The 17,896-nt window shown below is 47.3% G+C and overlaps 1 protein-coding gene across 1 annotated transcript in view; it reads right to left on the reverse strand.

Moving 5' to 3' along the window:
- Positions 1-17,896, reverse strand: part of GPC4 (glypican 4) — a 62,342-nt gene that overhangs the window by 22,537 nt on the left and 21,909 nt on the right. The window contains exon 2 of the mRNA XM_087728444.1: positions 14,313-14,471. Coding sequence (XP_087584570.1) covers positions 14,313-14,471 — 159 coding nt within the window. The remainder of the gene's footprint in view (positions 1-14,312; positions 14,472-17,896) is intronic.

A 17,896-nucleotide genomic window follows, 5' to 3' on the forward strand; every position in this document is an offset into this window, starting at 1 on the left:
TTCTCCAGACCTGGATCTGGCAAATAAGAGTTTGACTCACACAGGCCTCTCCTCTGTGCTTCGCCCTCAAAGAGGCAGTGTTCTCATCTCCAAAGTGGTTAGAAACTGGAGCAGAGAGAGAGACAGACAGCCAGATGGGAGGGAGGGAGGGGGGGATAACTTTGGCCCCCTTTGAATTTAAACCTTGTTTAAAGACAGGCTGCAGTAGGTTGGAAATCTTTTTTTTTTAAATCTTCAAAGGACTCCAGCACAAACAAAGTTTGAACCCAGGACATTTTGGGGGAGGAGAGAACTTTTAAAATACATCCATAAGAAGGCTGCTTTTGAACGGCGCGCAAAGGTGCTTTTTCTTTCTCTGCTTTTCTCCTGGAGACGTTTCGCTTCTCACCCAAGAAGCTTCTTCAGCTCTGACTGGATGGTGGGAAATGGAAGGATCTATTATTCCTTGCAGGCAGCTGGTCATTTGCATCCTTTTAGAGGCCACTTGGAGGTTTCTCTGTGTCCTCAGAGTCACCCGAGTGGTGCAAATGGTTCTTGTTTACTTGATTACTGTAACACGCTCTACATGGGGCTGCCCCTGAAGAGTGTTCGAAGACTGCAATTGGTCCAGAACACAGCCGCGCGAGCGATATTGGGTGTACCTAGATACACCCATGTTACACCTATCCTCCGCGAGCTGCACTGTCTCCTCATTGGTCTCCGGACGCGCTTCAAGGTGCTAGTCGTTACTTTTAAAGCCCTACATGGTTTAGGACCTGGCTACCTGAGAGACTGCCTCCTGCCATTTACCTCCCAACGACTAATAAGATCACACAGATTGGGCCTCCTCCGGGTGCCATCGGCCGGTCAATGTCGGTTGGCGGCTCCCCGGGGGAGGGCCTTCTCTGTAGCTGCTCCGGCCCTAAGGAACGACCTCCCCGTAGAGATCCGGACCCTCACCACTCTTCCGGCCTTCCGTAAAGCTGGCTAAGACCTGGCAGGCCTGGGGCTGTTGATTAGTATCCAGCCCCACTCTTAACAGTATGCATGGTGTGAAATTTTAACCATTGTATTCTTATTTTTAATTTTTTATATTTACATGTTTTTTGTCTTGCCTGTAAGCCGCCCAGAGTCCCAAGGGAGTGGGCGGCATACAAATGTCAATAAATTGAAATTGAATTGTAGCTTGCAATTTTTCCTCTAAAAATACATTTCCTCCTCCCACCCCATTCCAAGGGTCTTCATCCCAAATTGTACAGCTAAACGCCTGTAGAGATTCTCCAGGCCACCGTTGTCCCCAAAGGGTTTTTTTTTTTCAAGAGGCAACTGGACTTTCTGTGTTTTTTTTTCCTTTTGAACACGTTTCGCTTCGCACCCAAGAAGCTTTTTCAGCTCAGGGACAACCGAGAGCAGGATGACTGAGAATCTCCGTAGGGATTTAGCTATGCAGAGCTGAAGAAGCTTCTTGGAGGAGAAAGGAAACATCTTCAAAAGAAAAAAAAACAGAAAGTCCAGTTGCCTCCAGAAAAAGCATCTTTGGGACAACCGTGACCTGGAGGACTGAGAATCTCTACAGACTTTTAGCTGAAGAATTTGGGATGAAGATCCTTGGAATGGTGTGGGAGTAGGAATAGCAATAGCAATTAGACTTATATACCGCTTCATAGGGCTTTCAGCCCTCTCTAAGCGGTTTACAGAGTCAGCATATTGCCCCCAACAACAGTCTGGGTCCTCATTTCACCCACCTCGGAAGGATGGAAGGCTGAGTCAACCCTGAGCCGGTGAGATTTGAACAGCCGAACTGCAGAACTGCAGTCAGCTGAAGTAGCCCTGCAGTGCTGCATTTAACCACTGCGCCACCTCGGCTCTCTGGGAATCCATCTTGAAAATGGATTTCCAGAGGGCGGAAAAAATTGCAGACTTACAGGAAGCATTTGCACCACTCGGGTGACCCTGAGGACAGAGATAAACCTCCGAGTGCTTCAAAGACCCTCTAAAAGGATGCAAAGGACCAGCTGCCTGCAAGGAATAATAAATCCATTCCTCACCATCCGGTCAGAGCTGAAGAAGCTTCCTGGATAAGAAGGGAAACGTCTTCAAAAGAAAAAAGGAAACAGAAAGTCGAGTTGCCTCCTGAAAAATACACCTTTGGGAGAACCATGACCTGGATGAGCAAGAATTTCTTTTTGAATGTAGCCATGAGTTCTTGAGACCGACTTGGCCAAGGAAAGAAGAGCTTGATGAACAGAAGCGAAGCAGGACAAGACAAAACTTCTGTCTGCATGGTGACCACCACCACCCCTCTCCTCCCACCATAAAGGACCCCTCGGCCAGGATTAGAATCAAGGTGTCTCCCCTTTCCCACAACTGGCATTTTTCCTGTCTGCAATTCTCTCTCCTGCTTTCTCTGCTGGGTTAAAAACCTGGACAGGGGTGGGAGGTATTAATTTCTAATTCACTTAATCATTTTGAAGGCTCGCTTCCTCTCCCCCCCCCCCCACTCCTCCTCCAATCCTCCGCTTTCCTGACCTTTGAATCGAAAAGGCCGGATCGGCTTCCACTTTGGACCTGGAGAATAAAACCTCAGGGATCACGTGAGCTCTGAAAATAACCGTCCTGAATTCAAAAGGCCAGGCACCGAGGTTTTTGGTACGTGGCCAGTTGTATTTGGCTGGTCAGAATAAACAAGTGGCTGGAAGGGTCCTTTGGAGGTCTTCTAGCCCAACCCCATAGCGGGAGGGTCCAACGTTTAAGACTTGTGGACTTCGACTCCAAGAATTTCCCAGCCAGGTTGAAGTCGACAAATCTTAAAAGTTCACACACCGATTGCTTTATATTAGACAAGTAGCAGAGTAAAGTTTCTCCTTGAAAACTTTCTTCGAGAAAAGAAAAGAAAGAGAAAATAAGGTGGTGTCATCGCAGGTGCGAAGGATGTTAAACAAAGCATTCCAAACTATACCTTATAACCTTTCAAAGGGAATAATAATAATATAAGAATGGCAAAGAAAAAGAATAATTATGTGAATGTATACCTATAACTGTATGTAAGATAATAAATGGCAGTAAAAATATAAAGCATAATATAGGTAAATAATATTTGGTCATGTTACTAAGTACAAACAAATAAAGAATTGTACATAAAAATGGATAACGAGTAAGGAGATTATGAACGCAAGATAGAAATCTAGAGTAGGGAAAACACTAACTGCAAAGAAACCGATTCGGAACTGCGGTATGATATACGATGGAGCTTATTGTTCCTATGTTATTTTTAAGTTATGTGTCTGTTTCTGTTGATGTGTTTATGTGTTTAAAATATATATATACACGATACACATGATTAAAACAAACAAGAATCATACAGACATACATGTCGAGAGGGGAGGGGAACTCATCAACCCCAGGCCTGCCGGCACAGCCAGGTTTTGAAGGCCTGGAGAGAGGTGAGGGTCCGGATCCCTGCGGGGAGTTCATTCCAGAGGGCCGGAGCTGCAACAGAGAAGGCCCTCCCCCGGGTAGTAGCCAGGTGGCATTGGCTGGTGGACGGAACCCGGAGGAGGCCGACCCTGTGAGATCTGACGGGTCTTTGGGAGGTAATTGGCAGCAGGCGGTCTCTCAAGTACCCAGGTCCAATACCATGAAGGGCTTTATAAGTGACGACTAGCACCTTGAAGCATATCCGGAGACCGATCGGTAGCCAGTGCAGCTCGCGGAGGATAGGTGTATAACGTGGGTGTACCGAGGTGCACCCACAATCGCTCGCGCGGCTGCGTTCTGGACGAGTTGAAGTCTCCGAATACCAACCCGGCAGGAGATAAGGAGCTCCTAGCGCAGGTGAGAACTTGCTCCGAAGGTTGTCCTGGGTTAAGTATTAATTTTTCCCCCCTTGAAGAAAACAGATCCATACTGATTAACGAGCCTCAAGGTGGCCCAGGAATAAACCCTCCAACCTTGGGCACGGGAGGGGGGGAGGAAGGGGGGGAGGGGAAGAGGAAAGAATGGCGGGTGGGCAAGTTGGTATCTTTGACAGTTTGAAGGACAAAATGAATGAAGGCCTTTTGTTTGCCTTGGGAGCAGCCCTTGTTCTCAAACACGAAGCTGGACGTTGAGAGATTACTTTCTTGTTTTTACAGCATTGTAAAAAAAAAAGTGTGTGTGGTTTGCAGGGGGGGGGCTGGTGGGGTTGGGGGTTTGCAAACCGGGAGCCTGGAAATTCTCAATGGGGGAAGGGGGAGCCGGTCGAAGCCCACCCCAGAAGCTGAAAGAGGGGTCTTAGGAAGGTCCCTGGGCTACGAATAGCCAGAGAGCGATTATTATGAATGAAATTGTGCTGATGGGCGTGGGACAAGGCCATGGGGAATCCTGTGTGCGTGGATTGGGGGCAGAAGATGCCCCTTTTGCTGCATTCCTATTATTATTGTTGTTGTTGATCCAACGTACAGCCAGATGTTCAGACTGGGGTTGGCAATTCTTTTTTTTCTAAAACCTATTTTTCTATTTCCATTTTCATAACATACAATCACATGTATACTACACAAAGCCAGTATCATATAGTATTAAATAATAATTACATCAGTTCCTCTTGTCATCAATGCCCCCCAAAATAAAAACCCATTATTAGCTCTTCTGCTCTCCATACACCTCTTTCTTCTACCTCTCTCCTACCTCCTTTCTTCCCTCCATCATCCTTTCCTACTCTACTTCCCCTTCCTTTCTCCTTCTCCTCTCTCTTCATTCCACTCCTCCTTCTCATCTTCCCCCCTTACCCTCTCTCCTATCCCTCTCTTCCTATCTTTCTTCTCTCCTGTTTCCCACTCTTCTACATCCTTTCTTCCCTCCATCATCCTTTTCTACTCTACTTCCCCTTCCTTTCTCCTTCTCTCTCTACATTCCACTCCTCCTTATCCTCCTCATCTTCCCCCCTTACCCTCTCTCCTATCCCTCTCTTCCCACCTTTCTTCTCCCTTCTGCTTCCCACTCCTCCTCTCATTGGTGTATTTCCGCTTCATAGCAATATATTTAACATATCCTAGTTTTAAAGTAATAATAATAATAATAATAATAATAATAATAATAATAAATAAAAAATTGACAAAATCACCATCAGTCAAATGCAAAAAGCCGCACTGCTTGGATCTGCACACATTTTACGAAAATACGTTACGACGTCCTAGGCCCCTGGGTGGGGCCCGACTAGTAACCAATGCCAAATCCGGCGAAACAACTGGCCGCTGTGATACAATTGTATAATAATAATGGGTTGGCAATTTTTGTCTACCTATCAAGTCCTTACCAAGAACCGGGGGCAGGTAGGCAAGTTTGAATGTTCGGCAGTGTTACCGATATCGTCGCAAGGATGGAAGCCGTCCCGAGTAAAACCGCCTTCCGCAATTGATTGATGGCAAATTTGTCAATGCCAATGGTGCTCATGTGCTATTATCATTATCATCATCATCAACCTATTTTCCAAAGCACCTGAGGGCAGGACAAGAAGTAATGTGTGGAAACAGATCAAGGAGAGAAGGAACTTAGAACTAAGGAGGAATTTTCTGACGGTGAAGACAGTTAATCAGTGGAACAGAAGTTGCCTCCAGAAGTTGTGAATGCTCCAACACTGGAAGTTTTTAAAAAGGAACTGGATAGCCATTTGTCCGGAATGGTTTCCTGCCTGAGCAGGGGGTTGGACTAGAAGACCTCCAAGGTCCCTTCCAACTCTTGTTATTCTGCTTACTTTCTCTAAGTGGCCCCCGTCTCTACCAAGGATTACAATGCACGAACCCATAAATAATAATGAACTTGGAAATGCTTACTCATTGCCATGTATTTTGTATTTTATCTTAAATTTTTTAATATATGTTTGTCTTGCCTGTAAGCCGCCCGGAGTCCCAGTGGGAGTGGGCGGCATAAAAATACTAATAAATTAAAATTGAAATGACCCAAATTGAGATCAAGTGGGACTCTGCTGATTGTCCTAGATCCCTCTTAACGGATCTCCAGGTCCTCCCCTACTAACCCGGGAAAGACACAATGGCTCATTTGGCAAGCTGCCAGGCAGGCAAAATGCTGGAAATAAAACTGAGGCCCATTCATACGTTCGGTCCCCGAGATTTGGGTGGAATTGTGGCAGGAACTACGATGATGCGTATGCCATCTACGTGCCAGAATCGGGGACCAGGTGTGAGCAGCTTCGGGATGGGGACATCAAAACAGATGGGCTCTTCCTGTTAAATCTTCCACCTCTCCAGACTTCAAAAATTGCATTTGGGGTGTGTGTGTGTCCATTTCGGGAGAGGGCAACGGGGCTGGGAGGCAGGGAGGGACTCAAGGGGAACTTAAGTCCCTCTGGTTTTTATCTAGCCCAACGGTCAATTCATCCTGGTCAATTCTTTCTCTAAACCAGGAGTGCCCAACCTCGACAACTTTTTAAGACCTTTGGACTTCAACTCCCAGAATTCTGTAATCAACTTTTAAGACTTGTAAACTTTGACTCCCAGAATCCCATAGTCAACTTTTAAGTCTTGTAGACTTCGACTCCCAGAATCCCATAGTCAACTTTTAAGTCTTGTGGACTTCAACTCCCAGAATTCTATAGTCAACTTTTAAGACCTGTGGACTTCAACTCCCAGAATTCCATAGTCAACTTTTAAGACCTGTAAACTTTGACTCCCAGAATTCCATAGTCAACTTTTAAGACCTGTAAACTTTGACTCCCAGAATTCCATAGTCAACTTTTAAGACCTTTGGACTTCAACTCCCAGAATTCTGTAATCAACTTTTAAGACCTGTAAACTTTGACTCCCAGAATCCCATAGTCAACTTTTAAGTCTTGTAGACTTCGACTCCCAGAATCCCATAGTCAACTTTTAAGTCTTGTGGACTTCAACTCCCAGAATTCTATAGTCAACTTTTAAGACCTGTGGACTTCAACTCCCAGAATTCCATAGTCAACTTTTAAGACCTGTAAACTTTGACTCCCAGAATTCCATAGTCAACTTTTAAGACCTGTAAACTTTGACTCCCAGAATTCCATAGTCAAGTCTTAAGACCTGTGGACTTCAACTCCCAGAATTCCCCAGCCAGCCATACTGGCTGTGGAATTCTGGGAGTTGAAGTCCACAAATCTTTAAAAAGTTGCCAACGTGGGACCTCCTTGCCCTAAACATTTGCTGGGTAGCTGAACAAGAGCCGGACAGAAACCTCCTCTACCCTGGACAGACCTGTCCTCTGCAATTCGACTCCCCCCCCAGGGGGTCTCCCGACACCTCTCTTGTGTCTTCCTCTGGATCAGAAGATCTGAGCAGGGGCCTTCGTAGGAATTCCAGAGAGCCATTTGCTTTAGAGAACCATCTGTTAGCACTTATCGGCACAGGAAAGAGAGGAAAAATAGAAAAAGAGAGAGAGAGAGAGAAAAAGAAGGACGGGGAAGAGGGGAGGGAAGCCCAGCTGAGTTTGCATTCGTAATTAAAGGAGCTTTAGGGTGGGAGGGGCAAGAATATCTGCTGGGAGGGGGGGGATTTGCAAGCCATCTGTCTGCCTTGCAAAAAAAACAACACCTCCCCAAAACGTCAATTTGCTGGGCTTTCCTGCAGCTGGGAGATAGGCCAGACTAAGGGCAGCCCTGAGTTTTTCCTCCTTGGATGGCTGCCCAGGCACCAGTAAACAGTCCCTACCTCCCTTCCCTCCCGGGGTTTTTACATGATTGACTCCCACCCATTCCACACAAAAAAAAGTTGTTGAGACTGCAAAAGGATTGGGGATCTGGATGCCAAAACACGGGATGAATGGTTTTTGCAGGAACTGTCTGTCTCTAGTCCGCAGAAGAGAAGGGAGAAGGCATGGTGGCATGATAGCAGCTCTTCCAATATCGCAGGGTGGCAACCAGAGGTGGGTTCCTACCAGTTCGCACCTATTTGGTAGAACCGGTTCGTCAAATCTACCGAACCGGTTAGAAGAGGTTCCACCAGTGGACCCGGAAAGCAGGCCACACCTACAGAAGAGGTTCCACAATTTTTTGAAACCCACCACTGCCCCCCACACACACACATACACAGACAGACAGACAGACAGAGAGAGAGAGAGAAAGAGGAAGAAAGGAATAAATAAAGAAAGGAAAAAAGAAAAAAGGAAGAAAAAGAGTGAGAGAGAGATGAAAGAAAAAAAGAAGAAAGGGACAGAGAGACAAAAGGAAGGAAAGAGAGAGAGAGAAAGAAAAAGAGAAAGAAAGAGAGAGAGAGAGAGAGAGAGAGAGAGAGAGAGAGAAAGAAAGAAAGAAAGAAAGAAAGAAAGAAAGAAAGAAAGAAAGAAAGAAAGAAAGAAAGAAAGAAAGAAAGACACATGGCCGGCAAGCCACTCCCACCAGGTCACATGGCCGGCAAGCCACTCCCACAAAGGAGGCCACACCCACAGAGTAGGTTCCAAAAATTTTTGAAACCCACCACTGCCCCCCCCCACATATACACAGACAGACAGACAGACAGACTGACACAGAGAGAGAGAGAGAGAAAGAGGAAGAAAGGAATAAATAAATAAAGGAAAAAAGAAAAAAGAAAGAAAAAGAGTGAGAGAGAGATGAACGAAAAAAAGAAGAAAGGGACAGAGACAAAAGGAAGGAAAGAGAGAGAGAGGACAGACTGACACAGAGAGAGAGAGAAAGAGGAAGAAAGGAATAAATACCGTATTTATCGGCGTATAACACGCACTGGCGTATAACACGCATCCCCCATTTTAACACAAAAATTTGAGTAAAAATTTTTTTCATTAAAAATAAATGACTTCATTGGTACTACAGGAAAGTTGAACCATTCTAAAAGACTGATAAATAGTAGCTTTTCTTGAACCAAATCGTCATACGTAATCAAATTATGGTTTAATTTAGATAAAATATTCTTAAGCGCTCTTTCTCTAATTTCACACAGCTCGTGACCTGTTTATTTTTTTAAAAAGGGGGGAAATATTGCAAAAAAAAAGTTATTTTTTACATATATATATATATATACACACACACACACACATTTTATAAATTCCAAACAATCTGCGGCGGAGTAAACAATTTCTTCCCTGTACATTACAGACCATAATTTAGCACAGTGCAGGTGACAGGCAGATGTTTTTAACTTCCTAGTCTAGGGCTGAGAGAGAGTGATTGGTCCAAAATTACCCAATGAGCTTCTGTATCTATGTTGGATTATTAGAGACTGTGCCTCCTCATATCTATATTCTTGTACATGTGATACCACAAACATATTCAAAATTAGCCAGTGAATTGATTTTGTTAAAACAGCACACTGAAAATTTAGGATACTTTCTTAGGGAGGACAAGGCATGTGACTGTTCATTATCTTTCAATCATGATCTCATATAATCTATTCTTCTAAGCATTTTTCTTCTTCTTTTAATATCAGGAATAATAATCTTTATTGTTAAAAGCTTCTATTACTGTTTTTGTCACTTGCATTCTTTCCATTTCCTGACGGTGTCAATATTCCTTTTTAGTTTTCCACTCCATCTCCTTTTACTACATTCTAGCCAGTTTTGTGCAGTTCTGCTGCAACAATGTTAACATACCTACCCTCTTTATCAATTTTTCCTCTTTTTGGTATTCCCTTTGTATAGATTGTGAAGAACATTTATTTATTATGCGTGATCGTTAAGAGTTGACACTGATGGGATGACACAGTCACCAATCAATCAATACGTATAAAAATAGATGCGACTTTGAAAAGGGGTCGTATTGAGAATCTACCAAACTCAAAACCAAAAGTAGAGAAATAGGGGCGGAATATGCTACTTTTCTGCGTGCAATAAACAGATTCACACTGGGGTTTGTACATCCTGAGAATCCTGGTTTGGGATGTTTTGTGCAGTTAAGCAGTGGTTTGGGGTTACTTTTTTTCATCCCCAAAGCAAAGCCATTATCAACTTTTAGGAATCCAAAAGCAAAACAAAAAACAAAAAAACCCCAGCCTCTGAGTAGGCACACGGGCTATCGGTGCAGACAAACCAACCACTTACGAAGTTTCCGGATAAGCGGAGTCAACTCGATTGGGGGAGAAGCCGCATTAACATTGCAGCCAGCCATCGCGACCGCTTTCCCAGAGCGGCCCAGGTTCAACCGCCGCGCCGTAGGGAACGCGAATGCGCTCGGAAAAAGCGGGAGGCTATTTTTTCAAGAGGCCGCTGGGAAATGTAGTTCCGTCTGTGACTCCCCGCCCACCCGTTCTGATTATTCTCAGACCAGAGAGTACTATACTGGAGATCGAGTGGTTGGGTAATTCTCGCGAGTTTTGACCCGAGTCTTCCTAGTTGCCTAGAGAACAAGGTTTTCTCCCCTCGCCTTTTGGAAGCGCCGCTTTTCCCGCTTCGGCCTTTTTCAATGAATTCGCCCGGCTTTCAACTTAAGTCTTCTCAATGGCGAAATCTCTGCCACAATTGTTTCAGCGGCCAGCGGGGTCTCTTCTAGGCAAGCCAATGAAACACCTTTTCTGAACCGTCACTAAACCTAAGACTTTGGATCACAATTAACAATATAGAATAACGTGTTATGAAGTTGGTTCTATTTTCGAGACTGACTGGGAATTCTGAGAGTTGTAGTTGCGGCAATCTAGTGCAGTGTTTCTCAACCTTGTCAACTTGAAGATGTCTGGACTTCAACTCCCAGAATTCCCAGAAAACGCGGCGTTTCTTCCTGAAAAGCCCTTCTGGCGTCAAGCGGAACTCTCGGGTTGCCCGAAGGGCTTTGCAGGAAGAAACGCGGCTGGAGGCGCCAGGACGGTCCTGGCTGTGGGGCGCAGACTCGGTAAAAGCTCTCTTTGGTTCCCTCCTCCTCCCCCTCCTTCCACAGTGTGTGTGACGCTGCCGCCAGGCTGAGAGCTGCCGCTGAAACAAGTTTGGGAAGGTCCTTTGCAGGCAGCCAGTTCTAGCTGCCTGCAAAGGACTTCCCCACGTTTGCTTTGAAAGAAACCTCTGCGCGGGAGTTAGAAACCTCTGCGCGGGGGTTTCTTGCCACCTTAGAGGGAACAGTGGACCCGGCGTTGGACCCGTATTTATCGGCGTATAACGCGCAGTATCGGCGTATAACACGCAGGCAGGGTTTAAGCTTGCAATTTTAGTTTTAAAACTGCGTGTTATACGCCGATAAATACGGTAAATAAAGGAAAAAAGAAAAAAGAAAGAAAAAGAGTGAGAGAGAGATGAAAGAAAAAAAGAAGGGACAGAGAGACAAAAGGAAGGAAAGAGAGAGAAAGAAAAAGAGAAAGAAAGAGAGTGAGAGAGAGAGAAAGAAAGAAAGAAAGAAGAAAGAAAGAAAGAAAGAAAGAAAGAAAGAAAGAAAGAAAGAAAAAAAGAAAGAAAGACAGACAAACACATGGGCGGCAAGCCACTCCCACCAGGTCACATGGCCGGCAAGCCACTCCCACAAAGGAGGCCACACCCACAGAGTAGGTTCCAAAACATTTTGAAACCCACCACTGATGGCAACCGATTCTCCAAAACACCAGAGAGTAGGACGAGAAGCAAGGGATGGAAACGAGTGAAAGGAGAGAAGCAACTTGGAACGAAGGAGGAACTTCCTAGTGGTGTGAGAACAATCAAACCGGTGGAACAGAAGTTATGGGACAAGAAGCGAGAGAGGAGAGAAGGAGAGAAGCAACTTCGAACTAAGGAGGAATTTCCTGACAGTGAAGACGACAATGAATCAGTGGGACAGAAGTTGCTTCAAGAAGTTGTGGCTCCACCACCACTGGAGGTTTTTTTAAGAGGAGACTCATTTGTCCAGGAAGGTACACGGTCTCCCACTCAAGCAGGGGGGGTTGGACTAGAAGACCTCCAAGGTCCCTTCCCAACTCTTGTTGGAAGCCCCCCTTTTCCTTCCGGCAGCCCTGACTGGGTGGCCCTCATGTCTCTGCTCAGAGAAAGGTCGGATTGAGTGGGGGGCTTCCTCGGTCCTATCTTCTGCTTCCTGGAGGGGCATCTGGCTTTTAAGGTCAACGTCAACAGTCTCATCCTACTACCCGAATCCAAAATAATAGCAATACCAATAGCAGTTAGACTTATATACCGCTTCATAGGGCTTTCAGCCCTCTCTAAGCGGTTTTACAGAGTCAGCATATCGCCCCCAACAACAATCCGGGTCCTCATTTTACCCACCTGGGAAGGATGGAAGGCTGAGTCAACCCTGAGCCGATGAGATTTGAACAGCCGAACTGCAGAACTGCAGTCAGCTGAAGTAGCCTGCAGTGCTGCATTTAACCACTGCACCACCTCGGCTCTTAAATAATGACGATTGGGGTGGGAGATAGAGCCGAGGTGGCGCAGTGGTTAAATGCAGCACTGCAGGCTACTTCAGCTGACTGCAGTTCAGCAGTTCAAATCTCACCGGCTCAAAGGTTGACTCAGCCTTCCATCCTTCCGAGGTGGGTAAAGTGAGGACCCGGATTGTTGTTGGGGGCGATATGCTGACTCTGTAAACCGCTTAGAGAGGGGCTGAAAGCCCTATGAAGCGGTATATAAGTCTAACTGCTATTGCTATAGATGTGCCTTCAATCTTCCCGTTTAACTCCTGGCGACCGACCGCCTGGATAGATTTTCCTCCATGGCGACCCGATGAGAACCCTTGGAAGAAAATGCCCATCCCCTTTTTTGTTCCTCCCCCTCCCCTCCCCTTCCCCCAGTCTCTGCTCGCCTCTTGGGGTCAGATTTCACCCGGTCCCTTCCCAGGCTGCCTCTACCGCTGCTGCGTCACAACTGCACGGAGAATAACAGCTAACAGCAGTGAAGCTACAAACACAGAAACATGCATCCTTTTAACTCCGTGCAAACCACATAACCAAAACAGATTCCGAAACGACGTTTTGAGGTCCCGTGTATGTTTTGAAGTCCCTAGGCAAGAAACAGGGGCCTTTCCCTTTGTCTGAAGGCGAGCGATGGTTGTGCCATGGATGAAAGAGCTGGAAACCAGCGTTTCCCCACCAAAAAAAGGGGGGGGGAATAAACCCACCTGCGTCTTGGTTCAAAGGCCCACGGCAATCTATGAACCCCAATACTCCAGAAGCATCAGGCAGAGGCTTGGGACGAATCAACGGGGTTTACGGGAGCCTCGGGTTGAAATTCGGGTTGTAGGTTTTATGGGGGCATTTAGGAACAAAAGTGGGAACTTGGTGGCGTCCTCCCTGCGTGGGCCACTCAGAGAGACTCCATCAAGGGGTTCTGCTGGATGGGTTTGCACCAAGCAAGAGTTGGTCTCCCCTTGGCTCCAGGGCTCAGGTGTCACCCAGCAAGAGAAGTCATGGGAGGAGAGAGAGAGGAGAGGAGACAAGATGAAAGAGGAGGGGAGGGGAGAGGTGAAGAGGGGAGGGTAGAAGAGAGTAGAAAGGATGGGAAGGGGGAAGAGGAGACAAAGAGGAGGGGAGAGGTTGGGGAGAAGAGAGAAGGGGAGGGGAGGAAACAAAAGCGGAGGGGAGGAGAGAGAAGGGGAAGAGAGAGGGGAAGAGGGGAGGGTAGAAGAGAGTAGAAAGGATGGGAAGGGGGAAGAGGAGACAAAGAGGAGGGAAGGGGAAAAGAGAGGAGGGGAGGGTTGACAGAATGGGAGGGGAGGAGACCAAAAAGGAGGGGAGGAGAGAGAAGGGGAGGGGAGAGGTTGAGGAGGAGGGGAGAAGAGAGAGGGGGAAGGGAGAAGAGAGTAGAAAGGATGGGAAGGGAGAAGAGGAGACAAAGAGGAGGGGAGAGGTTGAGGAGGAGGGGAGAAGAGAGAGGGGGAAGGGAGAAGAGAGTAGAAAGGATGGGAAGGGAGAAGAGGAGACAAAGAGGAGGGGAGAGGTTGAGGAGAAGGGGAGGGGAGAAGAGAGAGGGGGAAAGGAGAAGAGAGTAGAAAGGATGGGAAGGGAGAAGAGGAGACAAAGAGGAGGGGAGGGGAAAAGAGAGGAGGGGAGGGGAGAGTTGACAGAATGGGAGGGAAGGAGACCAAAAAGGAAGAGAGGAGAGAGAAGGGGAGGGGAGGGGAGGAAAGAGGGGAAGGTAGAAGAGAGTAGAAAGAATGGGAAGGGAGAAGAGGAGACAAAGAGGAGGGGAGAGGTTGGGGAGAAGGGGAGGGGAAGAGACAAAAGAGGAGATGAGGAGAGAGTGGGAAGAGAAGAGGGAAGGGGAGAAGAAAGTAGACAGGATGGGAGGAGAGAAAAGGAGACCAAAGAGGGGAAGGGAGGAGGAGACAAAAGAGGAGGGGAGGGGAAGGGGCCAGAGGGAAAGAGGAAGTGGGGGAGAGGAGAGATGACCTGCCTTGTCTGAACCAGCCTCCAACACGGGACTCTTGATTCAGACGCCGCCAAGTACCAGAGACTCACCATCAAACTTTTTGTATCGCGCTCCGAAGGTGCCTTGCAAATTGTTGCTCAGCTCGACAACGGCAAGGCTGAAATCCTGCCTGCTCTGTTGCCAGTACTTCTCCTCCATGGCCTGGGAGCAGCAGGTGTAGCCTTGAGGGCAAATTTTCAAGTGATCACCTGAAAGAAAAGAAAAGGGGGGGCACATCAAAGGGAGAATTTGAGCACCGGCACCTCTGGCCATGCCAACCCCCCCTGGAAGCTTCTCCCGTGCCAACCCACACAAAGCAAATTCCCGGTAGTAGGTATTTCGTAAGGGCATCTTATTCATCCTACGGCTTTCAGAACCTGCCCAACCTCTTGTAACTCCACTCGGGGTGGGTTACTCGAGGTAAGCCTCCTAAAAGCAAGGATTAGGAATAATTCGGAACGAAAATCCTGGGAGTCATCATAAATCAGCCAGCCCACCAGGCAGACAGAGGCTGAGTTAAGGACCCAATCAAATAAATCTGTCTCTAGCCATCTTCTAAAAACCACAAGGGAGCTCCCAAGATGTGGGGGGGGGGAGCCCCCGCATCCCTTTGTTTCCTCCTCGCGCTCACGACCTCAGACAGAGGTTAACAGATGTGCAAACTCACTGCCACAACGGGCAGGAACTCAGTGAAACGGCGGCTGCGTTTTGCATGGCCCTAAACTAGGATTCGCGGCTTGGTTGGCAGCCACCGCACCAAGATTGCTACGCAGCCTTCACACAACTCCCATGTACGACAGCGTGGCCCTGGCAGCCCAGCCCCCGTTGGCATCAAGAAGTCAAAGCTTCTTGTGATCTTTGTTTGAACCCGGCTGCCCTTCACCATTTGGACGTGTTTTCCCGATCAGAGTCATCTCTCTCAGCCGAGTAAATCCGTCCTTAAATCCATGTCTCAGACCAAAAATTGCAGGCTGAGTCACGGAGGAGCGTCACGCCTGGCTTGGCACACAGCTTTCCTGTTTTCTCCGTTTGAAATTTGATGGGCCAAGGACAAAGCACCAGCCTGCGGCAGGCATCACTTTTGGGGCACCCCTCGTTTGCGTGGGGCTGTTGTTGAGAAGCAGCCCCGTTCAGTAACACAACCTCCGGGATCAATCAAATCTCGAACCGAGATGTATAGGCTGAGAATAGGCTGAGCTGGAATTGAATTGAATTGTTTATTATTTATAGGCCGCCCTTTTCCCTGAGGGGACTCAGGGCGGCTTACAATTCATGGGAAGGGGAGTGCAAGACAATATAACACAATACGTGAATAAACAAAATAATAACAATAAAACACAACAGTCATTCAACATTCGGGTGGGGCGGCGTAATCCTTATCCCTAGGCCTGACGGGATAGCCAGATCTTAAGGGCTGTGCGGAAGGTCTGGATGGTGGTGAGGGTACGAATCTCCACGGGGAGATTGTTCCAAAGGGTCGGAGCTGCTACAGAGAAGGCCCTCCTCCGCGTAGTCGCCAGTCGGCACTGACTGGCGGATGGAACTCGGAGGAGGCCTAATCTGGAAGGTGGAGTTAAACATGTCAGCAGTTTAGAATCAGCTGGCCAGCCTAGAAAGGCCCTTTTGAGTTTTCTCTGCCTATTCAGACACATCTTTTTCAGATTTCGTGATGCTTGCCACTGCGGCCTTATCTCTACAACCCAACAAGTCACCAACAGCCTAAATCGTAATCCCCGATACTTGGCTTACAGTTCACGTGTGTGGTGTTAGCTCAGGAAATAAACCACAGGGCTAAGATGTCTTCCTAACAGCCTTGATCCAAAGGAGCGTCCAACCTTCTCACACACAAACCCTGACAGAAAATGTCTTAGTTTTCGAAAACTATCGGTAGGTAGGATCCTTCACCTTCATCGTTTACCTCCCCTGGATCCAGGGAAGCTTCCAACACCGTCATCCTTCCTCTTCATCAACTCTAAGACTAGCAGTAGATGTTCTGACCGAGGCTTCCCCAAAAAGCACGAAGCAGATTCCTGGTCCCGACAAAACCCCTTTTATGAAACGAATGTGAATTCCTCTCATTCACATTCAGCCAAGGCCCGGCAAACAGTCTTTCAAAGGAGTATTTATAACTACAGACCTTATCTATCTTGGAAAGCTGCCATGTCAATATTTTCCAAAGGAGGCGCTGTGCAAAGAAAGTCTCGGCACAGAGTCTCTGAGATTCACGGACAGATCTTCACACTCCTGAAACGAAGCTAACGACCGAATGAACAAATTGTCTCCTGCAAAAGCCCCCCCCTCCCCTTTCGCTCCTCTTTTATGTCCTATGGGAGGGGCCATTCACCGTCCACCTGTGGCTTTACTCCCAAGTTGACCCTGATTTCTCAGCTGTTCTTTTCTTCTGGCAGCTCTGCGCATGCGCACACTGGGAACAGGCTCCAGCTGTTCCTCTGCCTCACTGCTATCTACGTAGACCCTTCATCCGAGGCTTCCCCAGCCCCCCCGGACTGGCCCATGCTCCTCCCCAACCTCCTCACTGTCCAACTCTGCTACCAGTTCTGCCGGCTGCTTGGAGGGGGTGCACAACAGTGGCCAACAAGGTCACAATGACCACCGTTGGCCAAATCCAGCTGAGCTCAAGACGCTGAACCCTGCTGCCTGGGTCCTTCCGTCATCCTTCCTCTTCGGAAGTTCTTGGTCAGCTTTTTGAGCTTAAATGCCATCCTCGCTCCTGGACACACCAGCGTGCATTGTCCTCTCTTAATGGTTTACGACTTCCCCTGAAAATCAGCCATCAAAAGAATCCCGAGGCTAATCCAATTTCACACTCAACTTGTCCTGATCTCCTTATCAGGAGAGATTAAGGTTCCTCTTATCACTGCTAATTAACAAGCTGGCTGGAGAATTCTGCTGAAGACCAAGAAAGCATCTGAAATACACCACAAAGGAGGTTGGTTTTTTTTTCCTTGCTTACAAAAACGGGCACCCCCCCCCCCCCACACACACACAAAATGCCCCCTTTGGACATCTGGAGCAAAAATGATCTGTGGTCAGATCCAGCTAAGAGGGAATACCCAACTCAATTCCCCCAGCCATCTTCAAACAAGATGATGCATCATTCATTGTGCAACCACAATTTTATTTTTATTTTTTTTGGGGGGGGGGATTTGCCTTTCAACCCACAGCTGGAGGGGGGGATGCACAGCAAACCCTCCTTCCATTGCCCCCACACACACACACAATAGCAACACAAGGGCATCGTTTCACTCCCACCCAAAGAGGACAGTGACAATTCATAAATTCGGCAATGCCACAAAACGCTGGGCTCCATTCTGGCCAAAAAAATAATAATAATGATTGAACGTCTCCAAAAGATCCTAGGAGGAAAACTTAACATACTTTGGGGCCTCTCCAGAGAGGCGGGAGGAGGAGATCGATGGGATTTGATTCTTTAAAATCACCCCTATCCAATCCTCCCCCCGCCCCCCCCCCCGCTCCATTTTACTTACTGACAAATTGAGGGTTGTGGATTTAACAAGGGGAAGAATGCAAGGCAGGGGAAAAGCAGGCGAGAGATTTATGCCCTGCGCACTCCGAGCCAAAAGTTACATTAAGAAAACTTAATTCTGTTCTG

The sequence above is a fragment of the Thamnophis sirtalis genome, unplaced genomic scaffold, assembly GCF_051295495.1.
Source record: "Thamnophis sirtalis isolate CommonGarterSnake01/CBP01778 unplaced genomic scaffold, rThaSir2_p1.2 scaffold_13, whole genome shotgun sequence".
In the NCBI taxonomy this organism is placed as follows: domain Eukaryota; kingdom Metazoa; phylum Chordata; class Lepidosauria; order Squamata; family Natricidae; genus Thamnophis; species Thamnophis sirtalis.